Raw genomic sequence first — 14,236 nt, 5'->3', positions numbered from 1 at the left:
TGCCCCCCATCCCGGAGAATCGCGCCTCCCTCAGCCCCGGGAAGAGGCAGCAGGGGTCGAGTTCGCCCGCAGCCCGCGGTTCCCGCGCCGGTCCATGGAACGTTGTGTATCAAAGGCTGCAGCGGGCTGGCGGGCGGGCGGGCCGGCGTGTATGGCGCTCTCCGGCCCTGTCACAACAGGGCCCAGGGACGGGACTCTGGGGCGGAGCTGGGGCGCCGGCCCCCTCTCCCTGCCAGTGCGGGGTGCGGAGGCGGCTGCGCAGGGCCCGGCCATGGCCACGCTGAAGCTGGTGGTGCTCGGGGACAGCGCGGTGGGCAAGTCCAGGTGCGGAGGGGCCGGTTTCTAGGCCGGGGGGTTGGTGTCCTGGGAGGCCGCTGGGCGTGAGCGGCCCGCTCACCCTCTCTCCTTTCCCCGCAGTCTCTTGCTGAGATTCACCGATGACACGTTTGAGCCGTACTTGAACCCCACGATAGGTGAGTGCTGCGAGCTGGCCCGGCCCGGCCCGGCCTCGGCTCCCGGGGATCTCTTAGCACTCTCTTAGCACTCGGGGATATGTGCGCGGGCTCCAGGCCACCCCAGGGTGAGCCCCCCCAGCCTGCAGCGTTGCAGATGGATAATAGGAGATAAGGAGCCAGACCCCCTGTGACACCGGCTGTAGGGATCTGGATTTGGGAGTGGAAGGAGCGCGGCAGAGGCCTCCGAAGGGGGAGCGGGAGGCTTTCATAACTGGCTGTTATGAGCACACACAGCCTGTGTTTGTGTTCATGCATCTTCTCCGTGTGAAGTGACTGTACCTCCGCCCTGTCGTGAGGTAGCAAATGTCGGCGAACTTCATAGCAACTCAACTAAACGCAGAGAGTAGCAACGCCTCTCGCTGTTTGTCCTGACAATGCTTCCCTGCCTTTTGCATACCAGGTGTTGATTTTAAAGTGAAGAAAATGCTGGTCGACGGCAATGCAGTGCAACTTGCAATATGGGTAAGTTTTGCCCAGGAGGGATAAAGACAGATCGCCTGCCCTTTTACATTACTGAAGTTTGCTGTACTTCAGAACAGCGTTTAGTAGTGAATGGATATGCAGCAGATCTTTGCGCACACGTATCTCGAGTATTTAAGTGCCATGGTTTTGCTACTGTAAAATTGTGTGAAGTGGGCAAGGCTCCTTTTTTGAAAAGCTTCTCACATTTCATCACTTTCTTCCTGAGTCTCAGAGGTAGCAGTGTTAGTCTGTATCTGTAAAAAGCAACAATCTGAGATTTATTTCAACTCCAGCATAAATTCCAAGGGCTTACTCCTGCCATTACATATGCAGCTGGGATTCACTTCAGGTGAACAGATAGCAAGTGATGGGTGTGTGTGTAATAGGTGCCTAAATAAGACAGTCTCGAATATCAGGACTGTCCCTATAAAATCCCGACATCTGGTCAGCTTAGCTTCACTAGTTCTCCTGGACTCCTCTGCTGTGCATTAGTGGATTTGACAAGACACAGCCACCCATGAAAGAGGATTGTTGAGCCCCAGGTATTCTCCAGGTAGACAGCCCTTGAACAGCCAAGACCTAATGGGGATGAAATGCCCAAAACAGCTACTGTGTGGATTTAGCTGTATTATTTCTATGAGCTCTTTTGCATTGAACTCAAAGAGCACCATGCTGAAAAACTAGACAGTTTTATTTCTACACTTGCCATGCACTGCCCCATTCCTTCAATTAATGGGAATGGGGAATTCAGTGTTGTAATCACTGTTTAAGGCTAAAGACTTATTTTCAGAGGGTCTGAGCCTTCACCTACCACTGCTGGCTTCAGTGGAGGAATTCAGAACCTCTGAAAATTAGCAAAAAGAACAGGAGTACTTGTGGCACCTTAGAAACTAACAAATTTGTTTGAGCATAAGCTTTCATAGGCTACAGCCCACACCAGACTGCAACTGCATGGAAAGTGTAACTATGATATTTCTAAAGCTTCCTCTCCACACCCACATCCACAGTGCTTGGTGCTCAGTGCAATAGAATGATCATGAACTAAAATACCCCAAAATAAAAAACTATTTCAAATGCCCTACTTAAAATTAAAAGAAAAAGTTGAAACTTTCTCTCTCTCTCTCTCCCCAAAATATATTTCTACATGCCTGTTATTCTCCTCTCTGTTTGCTTTCTGCCCCCTCCTCTCTCAGATCCTCAACTTTTCTTGTTTAAGTGAGGTGAGGGAGACTGAAATTAAACTCAGAAGGAGCAGGTTCCATATACATGAGGGTACAATTGTCTGTCAGCCTCAGATCTAAAAGGTGGATAGTGTGGGGGTAGATGCTCATATGCATGAGGCTTCATATACATTATTTTGGACCAATACTGTTACGGCTTTAAAATAAAAACAAAACAAAAAATGCTATCATAAGCAACCTGCCAATTTGCATCATTTACATTGATTGTCTATAAAGCAGAAGTAATACAATCATGGTTGCTTAAACTAGGGAGGAAATATGCTTCTTGCATTCTGAACAAGTTGCAAGCAAAGAAGCAGCTCTGCCAAGAGGGAATTCAAATAACCAAGCTTCAGTCACAATGGTATGTCTTGCTGTTCTGAGATCAAAATCAAGGGCAGAGCCTGTGCAAATTGTGCTGCTGAAAAAGATACCTTTGCAGCAGTATGTTAACAGCATCAGGAGAAATCACTCATTACTGACATGAAGCTGTATTATATAATACAAAAAATAAAATCCATAAACAAGCTGCCTACCCCCAGAAAGATGTGCAGAGTCCATCTTTGTTTAAGGTTTATGTCAGCTTACTTTGTTCTGTGCATAGGTACTCTGATGACTGGTGCTCTGTGAAAATTAAAAATCATAGATAATGTTGAAAATAATAAAAAAAAAATTTCCAGCTGTTCTGGAATTAGTATTTGGAAAGCAAATAAGATTTCAAAAGCTTGGTGGGGAAACTGGTCTCTAGAATAGCAAATAGACTTGGAACATAGCACCTGCCCTGCATTTCGTGTACTTTACAGTTTCATAAAGGCTGAGCAGGGAATGATCTGAAGTTCCCTGTGGCTGGATGTACAGTAATCTGCCCCAGCATGCCAGATGTTAAAGCAGAACTGCTTATTTCTAAGAACATCACTTGTGTAGTGGCTTTAAAATCCTTCCTCTTCTTTTTGATTAGTCAATTATCCAGGAGAAATTTTTTAAATTTTTATTTTACTAAGATTGCATTGGTCACTGCAGGATTTTCTTTATTATTAAAACTGGGGATAACATTTAGGAACCATTTCTTTTTTGTTCTTTCATATTGCCAGTTGCACTGGTACGAAGGAGTGCTCTGCTGTTGTATCCTTGTGTACTTGGAGGCTTAACGGTATAATAACAAACTGCTTAATAAAAACTCTACAGGTCAGCCCTTGTAAGTGAATACCATGCCAAACCTATGATTGAATATTTACTGAACAAAGTAGAGAAATTGCGTGATGGTGTAGATGTTCAGGTATTGTAATCCTTACATATATTTTAAATAAAAGGGCAATTTCTGAAGTAGACTCAGACTTTCAGGCCAGAAGGTGCCACTGTGATCATCTAGTATGACCTCATTGCAGGCCACAGAACCTACCCACCCACTCCTATAATAGACCCATAATCTCTGGCTGAATTACTGAAGTTCTCAAACATGATTTAAAGACTTCAGGTTACAGAGAAATCCCCCATTTACCATAGTTCAAACCAGCAAGGTCCTGTTCCCCATGCTGCTGGGGAAGGATCCCCCCAAGTCTCTGCCAATCTGGCCCTGGGGAAAAATTCCTTTTTGACCCCAAATATGGTGATCAGTTAGACCCTGAGCATGTGGACAAAATCCACTAGCCAGGCACCTGGGAAAGAATTCTCAGTAGTAACTAAGAGCGCTTCCCATCTAGTGTTCCATCATGGGCCGTTGGAGACATTTGCTATTTACAGTTGCAGATTGACTTATTGTAGACAGTCTCATCACACCATCCCCTCACTAAACTTAACAAGCTCAGTCTTGAAGCCAGTTAGGTTTTTTGCCCCCATTACTCCCCTTGGAAAGCTGTTCCAGAACTTCACTTTCACTCCTTTGATGGTTAGAAACCTTCGCCTAATTTCAAGCCTTAAACTTATTGATGGCCAGTTTATACCCATTTGTTCTTGTGTCAACATTGGTGCTTAACTTAAAGAAATCATAGTAGGTAAAATTTCATATTCCTTTGCCTCTTTATAGTCCTTTCTCTGGGGGGTTGGACTTTATAATGCACTCTGGAGATGTTTGAAGTCTTTCTGGAGGGAAATATAGGGAAGGATTGGCAACCTTTGGCACATGGCCCGCCAGAGTAAGCACCCTGGCAGGCTGGGCCACTTTGTTTACCTGCCGCATCCATAGGTTCTGCCGATCGCGGCTCCCACTGACTGCAGTACGCCGCTCCAAGCCAATGGGGGCTGCAGCACGGGCCGAGGGATGTGCTGGCCGCCGCTTCCCGCAGCCTCCATTGGCTTGGAGCTGCAAACAGTGGCTAGTGGGAGCCGCGATCGGCCAAACCTGCAGACGCAGCAGGTAAACAAACTGGCCCGGCCCGCCATTGGGCTTACCCTGGTGGACCACATGCCAAAGGTTGCCGATCCCTGATACAGGGTATTGCACTAATAATTTAATTGACCTGTGAATAACTTAAATCTAATTTCTCATTTGCTTGGGATCCTGCTAGCCTCAAAATGATTTACACATACTGGGCCCTCTTCTTCTACTGCAGGATAAGCCAATGGGACAATCAAACCCACTGTTTGCTCCTCCTGCCTGCAGTGTCTTGCACTGGTTGAGTATTTAGTCCCATTTCCTCACCTCTTCCACTTCCAACCCTGCTCATTGTATATATAGTATTGTTTTGCTTGCAGTATTATTCCCTTATTTATTTTTAAATGGCCTTCCAGATCTGAGTCTCATTGGCTTTCTTCACCTCTTTACTCCTGTTTAGAAGCTGACATCCTCTTTAATTTTAACCTTGAATTATAACCTCTCCTTTTTCATGTTTTTTCTTTTCATCTCATTATTTTTCCTAATATTTGTTGCCTCTTTCCCTGACTGTACATCTCCTATGTTTTATATATCCTAATTTCAAGATTCATGGTCAAAGCATTGTTAACTTTTTCTGTTTATGCCACATATTGCAAATTACCCTTTAGTTCTAAATCTTTTTGGGTTTTCCTCTGTAGGATACAGCGGGACAGGAACGGTTTAGAACACTGACGCCCAGTTATTACCGAGGAGCTCAAGGTGTTATTTTAGGTAGGAGGAATATGATTAGCACAACTTTGAAATCATTATCACTAACTAAATGTTAATACTTCTTTACCAAAAGAATACCAAAAGAAGTGGTATTCACCAAAAAGGGAAGAGAAGCAATTAATATGGTTTTAACAATATGCCTGTTCCACTAGGCTGAGTTTTGGCTCCTAGTCTTTATCAGTAGGAAGTGATGAGGCTTCAGAACATTTTAAATTAAAAAGCTGTAGACTTTATATTACAGACAGCTCAACCATTGAGCAGATGCAGTCTCAGCTTTATAGTAATTTCTGTTTGGAACATTTCTGGTTACAAAGCAAATTGTTTTTCAAGTCTGCTCTTCCTGAGACATTACTATTTCCCTCTTCAGAAACAATTTCAAATCTGCTGGTGAAATGTGCAAATAACTTATGGCAGGTCTTATTCTTTGTGATCGCATCATCTGAAAAAATCTGATTCCTATTGTCAAGGGATTATGAAAGCTGAATAACCTGCTATACAGAATATACATTCCTTCTGTGGTATAGTCTGCCACTCTGTTCAACTAATTAGCAATAAGTAAGCACAGTTGTGGAGTTACCAATAACCAAAAGTCTCTTTTTAAAAGGGTACTGAAAAATTCCAGATTTCTGTTGCTAACCCACACATGAACACACTCCACTGCCCCCTTAAATACGTAACTTTCTATTTTAAAATATCCTGCAGTTCTACTCTCAGCTCTTGAATTCAAAGCCAGTAACAGCATAAAGCCCCAGCTGTTAGGTTGGGTTCCCCAACCTTAAATATTACCGGAACAGATGTTTGTTTCCTATCATCACTATACATACTCTGAGTCATCAGGGATTAGAATTGATATTCCTACTGTCAGAGGGATCACATCTACTACTCCTAAAATTATTTGAAAGTAACCTCAAATGAATAAAGACATAAGAAATAAGTGCAGCACTAATGCAGTAAAAATAGCCCAGGAATCTGCAGTTGACAGTGTCCCTTTCTTTTGTTGTTAGTGTATGATGTCACGAGAAAAGACACTTTCACAAAACTAATGACCTGGCTGAAGGAGCTGGAGACATATGCTACGCAGAGCAACATTGTAAAAATGTTAGTTGGCAATAAAATTGACAAGGTCAGTTTAGAGCTGCTCATACACTTGGTTCTCATTCATGGTCAGTAGGTGTTTCCTGTGCACCAGGAGGCTCACAGCCTTGCATGCAGCATACCTGGTCTGTGCCGCCTTGACTGAAAAACCTGAATGGGGCAGGCTGGAGACCTCCTTTCCTCGCTGCCTCTTCTTAGAGGCAGAAGGTTGTTTGGGAATTTTGTGCAAACTGTCCCGGAGAGATGACCTGATCTAAATCAGGTGAGCTGTTGTAAACAAGATGAATCGAAAGAGCAAATAATATTTAATGAAAAGAAACTACTCTGGAACTCTTCCTGAGCATCTCCAGTGAAGTGCCATCTGAGTTACAAGACCTCACTCTCTCTCCTCAGCTGTCCCTTTCTCCTGACCCTTTGGCTAAGCAGTGTGTCTTAGACTCAGCCTCTGGGTCTCCCGTAGGTATTGCTTCTGGGTTTCAGATCTGCTGTCATTCTCCCTCCTCTTCTGACTCTCAGCACTGTTAAACTGTTCAGGTTTCTTCAATGGGCCTCATTTCCCATCTTAACTACTGCAGCCTCCTCGCTAGCCTCCCTAACACTTTGTCCCCTCCAATCTGTTCAGAAGGCAGAGACTAGAATCCTATTTCTTGCTCACCACTCTGACAGCATCATTCTCTCTGAATGCCTCCACTGGCTCACTCTATCTCATCACACTGAGTTCAAGCTTCTTGTGCTTGTCTTCAAGGCCCTTTATAGCTCTGCTTCTTCCTCCTTGTCCATTCTTGTCATGGTATCTCCTGCAGACGCTGCCAGCCTTGTCCACTCATTTGTCAGCCTCACACACTAACATCTCCACTCTTTCTTGTACCCTGGTCTTTTTGAACAACTCTTCCTTTAGTTTCATACAATCCAGTCAGTGATTTAACCGCTCTGTAGGTCAAAGCTTGGTGTCTGGGGTGGCAAAAACACTAGAGCTGGCCCTCGCCAGAGGTTGCCGACCCCTGATATAGACTTACAGATTTGCAGCAACAATTTGATGTATCTGGAGGAGTTTTAGAAAATATGCCCACAATGACACTTTTCCTTGGAGTTCCCAAGACCTGGCACGTATAGCGTATTTTACTTTTATTCTTTTCTTTTCTCTACAGCCAGATCGTGAGATAAACAAAAAGGAGGGACTCCAGTTCGCTAGGAAACACTCAATGCTCTTTATAGGTATGCAGTTCTTTGCCAATAAAGATATAAAAATAGGACAGTTATTTTGTTACAGCTGAGCATGAATGAACAGAATGCAGCTCTCCTCCAGGAGATTTTTCTTTGTTACTCTTGAGCTACTGCAGCTACAGATGGCTGAAGGCAGCAAGTACCTTTCAGATCCATCTGGAGTTAAATTAACATGACTTCTTTACTGCCTTGGTGCCCTGTGTGTGTACAAAGAGTCTTATTTTCTGAGGTGCTGCATGTTTACCTGACCTGGAGTTCTGGGTGCTCAGTGCCCTGAATGTTAGGCCCATAATGCATACCTATCATATTGGCACCAGTCCAACCCTTCTCTTGCAAATATTAATGTTAATTGAAAATAAGATTAGTGTCATTGACTGGCTGCTACATTTAAATCTGTGACTTAAAAGTAATGTGCTGTATTGTGTTCCCAAACCCCTGAGCCATACTCTACTCAGACTGGAATCTTTATTTGGGGCTGATACCCAGAATTTTGACCAGTTCCTATTTTTCAACTTTGAATTTTTTGTGGAGTTATGGAGGTGAATTTATAGCCAATTGTAGAATGCAAGCTGTCTTGGGGAGATGATATGGTCAAGATGAGTGAAGGTGCAATGAAATGAGAACCTACAATTGGTGAAGCCTTTGAAATGTAGGGTTGGAAGGACCTAAAGGGGTCATCTAGTCCATTGCCGCACAGTAAGGCAGAATTAAGTATGAAGCACAACAAATAAGTAAAGGGAGAACTTTCCTTTGTTTGCTGATGAAATTCTAGAGCCATCTTTTTCTAAACATATATGTGCAGGATTGGTCACAACCCGAGGAGAAGTTTCAATTTAAAAATGCAAAAAGGAAGGGGAAACAATGGAGTTTCCTTCAGTGGAAATTAGACTCTTCAGGCTGCTGTGGGATGATTTCTCGAGTTTACTGAGAACTGAAGAGGACAAAAGTTCAGCTGCAAATAACAAAATACCATCCCCCTCCCTCCAAAGATAATTGTTTTATAAAGCGGAAAATTCTGTGCAAAAATGTAAATTATTGGTTTTTACCCTCTCTCTCTAGAGACCAGTGCTAAAACGCGGGATGGAGTACAATGTGCCTTTGAGGAAGTGGTCATAAAGATCCTACAGACTCCAGAACTTTGGGATAAAGACAAACAAAAGTTCGGAGTCCAGTTGGAGACACCACCACCCACAGAGGAAGAATTTTGTGGTGGATACTGTATACTTACTTAAATTCACAGATGCCTAGTCCATCTGACCAGCTGGACTTTCAGGTATATTGCTAAGAGCTTACAAAGAGACAAACCAAATTCCATTCTGGACACGTGTGATTTGTTATGGGACCAACCCAGATGGCTTTGTTTCAGCACACCTGCCTCGTTTTAAAATAATAGATTTGATGGTTACTATGTTGGCAAAAATGGAATATATATTTATTTGTATGAAGCATGGTACCTCTTGCTCTGACAGTCTTTGCTCAAAAAATAAGACTACAGTGTCAGATAGCAGCAGAGTGTTATTTGTCATAGGGCTAATAATAGAGCCAAGCTGTCCAACCCTCAGGCTTTATTGAAAAGCTTTCAATCTCTACAGTAAGCATGCTCGGGCAGCCAAGTTCCCTTGAAGTATTGAAAAGACACTTCCCATGCTACAATCTGGGATAATCACTGATTCTGCCTCCCTGTTTCAGGTGCTTTTATGTGCTGGAACTCCTTCTGAGACCTTTTCCACTCGACTTATCCAGAACATTTCATCCAGTTCTCTCAGATCCAAAAACTCAGTTCAGCTCCAGCTTATCACTCAGGTTACTTCATTAGGCATGGAACAGTTCTGTGCCCACACTAGCCAGGACTAGATACAGCTGGTTTAAATACAAGGTGACACCACAATTCCAAATCAAATCACACACTACACATTTTTCTAGTTATTAACAGCTATACTTTTTAAATGTAATTGTTTTGGACATCATACGGATCATGTAAGGACCACTTGCTTTGCAGATTGTGTAGGGCCCAATCACTTCTGTCCTCAACTTAGGTACATTTCAAGCTTGTCAGTTCAAAGTGTCCCTACTTACCTCAGTTAGTCCAAAAACAGTCTCCAGAAGACTAGGGTGACCAAATTACAGGAACAAAATATCGGGACACATGAGGGGGCAGGTCCGGAGCGCTGCCAAAGCAAAAAAAACAAAACCCAGAGCCAGAATATCAGGACAAATGGCATCCTGACCATACATCCGTCGGGACACGGGACAAACGACTGAATATCGGGACGCTTGGTCTCCCTGCAGAAGACAGCCTGTCCTACCCTTGTTTTACAGTTTAACCTTGCACTCAAATTGAGCTATATGCAAGTTTATTCATGACCAGCAAGATCTAGGCCTACATTATGTAGTATGTGTTGCTACTAAATGTTCCCAAGTCAGAAGTAATCCAGCTGCCTATCCAAAATACTCTGGGTGAGGACAGTCATCATTTCAGTGTCATACTCTTGGGAGGTAGACTTTTTCCACTAGCTTTTCTGTTGCAAACCCAGGGGTTTACAGCAGCTCTGTGTAGATTTACTCCTCACTGTTTCTTACATAATTTCTACCAACAGCTAGGATCAGTGACTATTAGAACTGTATTGTTTTAGGCTCTAATTCCACAAGCCACGTCCATTGCAATTAATGGGGCTGTGTGTGGGCACAGTGGTCTGCCCAGGTGGAGCATCTTGCAGGATCAGGATTGTAATCACTGTTCCTTCAAACTGCGGCTGTGATCAATAAAAAATCTGGTTTAAAGTTATGTGACAGCAAGTGAGGCTTTAGAGGATTTTCCACTGAAAACGAGATCCTTCTCTCCATTTTCTTACAATTTCCATAGTGGAGTTCTGGTAATTAGTTGCCACTTACCTTTATTATTTCCCCCTACAGTGAATCACTTCTCTTGAAATTAGAGTTTGAGTTATGAATGCAGCTGTGGCTCTTCTAAAAACTTAGAAATTACTGGGTCAGATTCTGACCCTAGGTATGTTGCCTTCTGTAGAATTACTGCCAGATTTCACTGCCAGATTTCACCAGCAATTGAGACAAGAACCTGGCTGGCTGTTTTAACACAGCCAATCTCAGCCAGCAGAAGAGATCACTATGACAGCAATAAATATGTTAGATGCAGCAGGTTTTGCAAGACGGTCCTCATGATTAGGGCTGCTTTAAAGAGGACCTGGTGCACTGTGGGAACTGTTGCCTTTTATGGTTCTCTTTAGCTAAGCTACAAATGAAAATCCAAAGGCTCCATGGTAGTTATAATGTTTAAATTATTCTCAAAAGTCTCTTATCCTGCTCTACTCAGCATGTGAGTGGAAGACGGTGACACTAACGTGACACTCAGGAAAGCTCAGACTAATCAACTAAAGCAGTGAAGTCAACATGCCTTAATTAAAGCACATTCAATCACTGTGTAGATGCTCTCATTCAGAAGTAAAGTGGCCTTAGTTCACTGTAGCTTATTTCTACTTGTCCCATGCAGACAAGCCGTAACATTCATCTCTTGAATAACAAAGGTCCAAAGCTTCTGATGAATGAATAAGAGAGAACACAAGGACTTTAAGGGTGACAGTAGGAGACGGGGGGTTGGCTGGGGTCAAGAGGAAATCTGAATTCATGAAATCAGAAATAGAAGAGACTGAGAAGGGCATCCTAGAGTTGCCGCTATAATTCTTCTCTCTAAGATTGGCTTACCTTTCAGCCCTTACAAACTACAGGCAGTATTCCCTATGTGCTTAGCTGTTTCTGAACTACCAGCACAAGTTCCAGAACTGCAGTATATGCACGGGTGAGCGAGAGGGTGTATGCATGCAGCATGTGTACAGTCATTGCTTCATGCAGCAGTGACTGCTGTGCAGCTGCTTCCATTCTGTGACTGTAATGGTGCCATGCCTAGATACTATGCTAATTGGTGCTATGTAAATACCATAGATACAATAATTGGAGTCTGCCACCTTCTCAGTAGGTGTTTGCTACTCATCAGCTACCAGACTAAATGTAACAAACTGCCTCTCCTACCTTACAAACAAGTAATATGCCCCAGCCTCCTTGTCTGTAATACTGAATGTCATTTCACGGTATTTGTATCTTCTGTCTATATCTGTCAGCATGGGCTCTAAGCTCTGTAGTAGCTATATGGCTGTAAACTATTTAATGATTCCTAAAATATGCTGTTGCTTTAAAATAATGCCTGTTTAATAGTTCCCTCCTGTTATAGTCTGCTTTTGCACTTTAATTAATTAATTGCCCTGGCAAGACCCTGCTACTCCACTGCCCACATATGGGTAAGTGGTATCAGTAACTAAGCAGTGTGTAGGTCTCTAGCTATGCCTTCACATTAGCACTATTGAGAATTAGACCACACACATGCAGACATTAAGAATGTACTCTGCCATGAAAAATGCACACCTATATGTGCATGGAATAGTACCGTAATAGAAAATAGTTTAATTGGTCTTTTTAATCCAGTATTTTTAGAGCTTCAGAGGGACATTCATATCAAACATGACCCCATCTTAGTTTCGATAAAATTAAACTTTAAAAAAACCGAAACATCATAGAAATGTCTCCATGAATGTTATGCATTCCAGTGGAAACAGCTTACTTAAAAAAAGTTCTGTATTGACTGTTCAATTATTTTATCTTTGAACTAGTGTAAGAAAACCTAAAAGTGAAATTGTCTAAAAGCCAACTGTAAAGAAAAACAAAACTCTTCAAGAAGAGAGGTGCAAACAGTGGCCAAACAGAACAAACAGGAAAAATCAGATAATTAAAACTGGAAGAATTTTAAAATTCAAACTAAGGTGTATGTAACATATGAAGAAAAATAATAATAATCCTCTACTCCATCTCACTATTAAAGGTCACTGTCATGTTAGAAATAATTACTGAATTTCAACTTTTATTGTATAATAAAGCATTTGATGGTAATACCTATCGAGTCCATACAAATAATTAGCAAGTTTGTTTTCTTAGCTAGTATGATTGTGTTACATGCATTAGTGTAATACAACAAATGTAATATAAAACTATTTATTTATAAATATAAATATTTTGGCAATTGCCAGATTTGTCCTACCTTATTTTGAAGCAGTTATGGGCCTGATTCTGTCCTGTCTTGTTCCTTGTAGAGTCATTCACCTTTGTGTAAAATGGGTCTGTAAAACTGCCACTGGTGTAAATGAGTGGAGAGTTCTGATTTGCCTGAGTGTAAATGATGGTGTAAGGTGCAAAGCAGTTGAGAATCAGCCCTTGCATGTTTTCCTTTTACTGAAATCTGAATCTGACGAACATGCTACAAAGTCAGCAGACACCTGATGAGCTCAGTCAAGCACAGACCAATGAGAAAATGTTTAAATCCTGAAGCAGCCTTTAAATATTCTTAGCAATTGCTGTAGAACCATTGCCGCTTAGATCACCAGCCTGAAGAATAACATCTCACTTCACCTTACTGGTTGCAATGTATAAAATGTGACTATTGGAAACATGGTGGTTCAGGTCAATTCATAGAATCATAGACTATCAGGGTTGGAAGGGATCTCTGCACGTCATCTAGTCCAACGCCCTGCTCAAAGCAGGACCAATTCCCAACTAAATCATCCGAGCCAGGGCTTTGTCAACACAAAGTAAAAGAGAATGCTGGTTTGCTGGTGTGCCCCACCACAAATTCACATGCACAGTGTCACATCTCACAAAAAGAAGCTGTTTCAGTCTCTGCAGTCGGTTTGCAGAAAGTAAATGTTGCATAATTCAATGCTGTTCATATCTACTGTATATCACCACAAACAGGGAGTCCAGACAGAGGCAGTGAAACTGAGATTGGGAGCCCTATCTGTGAGCTAGCGAAGCAAGGAGGCTGAGTGGGTAAGCTCAGATGGGTATTTTGGGGGAGTCTGGAGGAAGAAGTGAAATATCAGAAGGGGGAGGTGCATCTGAAAATTGGCTGGAACGTGGAAATATGGTGTCATGGTGCAGGAGGCAGGAGAGCCGTCTTAATGTGGGATGGGTGAGTGAGCAGAAGCTGAGAAGTAGGAGGTGGGTGCTACCTCAAGGGATGGTGTTGAGAAGGGAGAGGAGCTACAGACAATGCACTGTTCTAGCTGAAGTGCTTATAGCACAGTGTCATTCCTGATTCTCAAGGGGTTAGTGTTGGTCTTATTGCCCATCTTAAGAAGCAGGGGAGCTCATATCCAACAGGCCCTGGTATCACTCCAATATATCATGCCATTTATATGCACTCAGTTCTGAGGACAGACATGACTCCTGATTCCATTTTTCCTCCATAAGAAAGATGACCTTATGGGTAAAGCATAGAGCTGAGAAGAGATCTGTGTGCTCTGCTGCTGCCCTGCTATGGGTAGGTCACTTAGTCAGTGCCACAGTTCTTATCTGTCAGGTTGGAATGGCATTTGCTTCTCTCATAAGTGTGCAGTGAAGCCTGATTCATTGACGTCAGAAAGTGATTTGTCCTTTTCTGTCACCTCCTAGCCACAGATCTTCCCAAATGGAGCTTCCATTGTTTTAATTCCACAAGGCTCCCGTGTCTCCTGTCTGGGGGAAAACCTGTTTCTCCCTGTGTTTGGTCACAGACTTTAAAGCATAATATCAGTGAG

At 42.8% G+C, this 14,236-nt stretch overlaps 1 protein-coding gene across 7 annotated transcripts in view; it reads left to right on the top strand.

The window, feature by feature from the left end:
- Positions 1–74: 74 nt before the first annotated feature.
- The window catches only part of LOC115639118 (ras-related protein Rab-18-B-like), a 28,132-nt gene continuing 13,970 nt past the window's right edge, over positions 75–14,236 (top strand). For 3 of the 7 annotated variants that reach the window (XR_003997607.1, XM_030541508.1, XM_030541510.1), the window contains exons 1-7: positions 75–324; positions 418–473; positions 916–977; positions 5,207–5,279; positions 6,284–6,402; positions 7,523–7,589; positions 8,658–8,871. Coding sequence is in view for 5 of the 7 variants with exons in the window: in XM_030541508.1 (XP_030397368.1) it covers positions 95–324; positions 418–473; positions 916–977; positions 5,207–5,279; positions 6,284–6,402; positions 7,523–7,589; positions 8,658–8,830 (780 nt within the window). In the remaining 2 variants the exon portion in view is untranslated. The other 4 variants (XR_003997608.1, XM_030541507.1, XM_030541509.1 and 1 more) reach the window with 4 other exon arrangements.

The sequence above is a fragment of the Gopherus evgoodei genome, chromosome 23 (genome assembly GCF_007399415.2).
Source record: "Gopherus evgoodei ecotype Sinaloan lineage chromosome 23, rGopEvg1_v1.p, whole genome shotgun sequence".
NCBI lineage: Eukaryota > Metazoa > Chordata > Testudines > Testudinidae > Gopherus > Gopherus evgoodei.
Note: the sequence above shows the minus strand (reverse complement) of the source record. Positions and strands in the feature narration are given on the sequence as shown.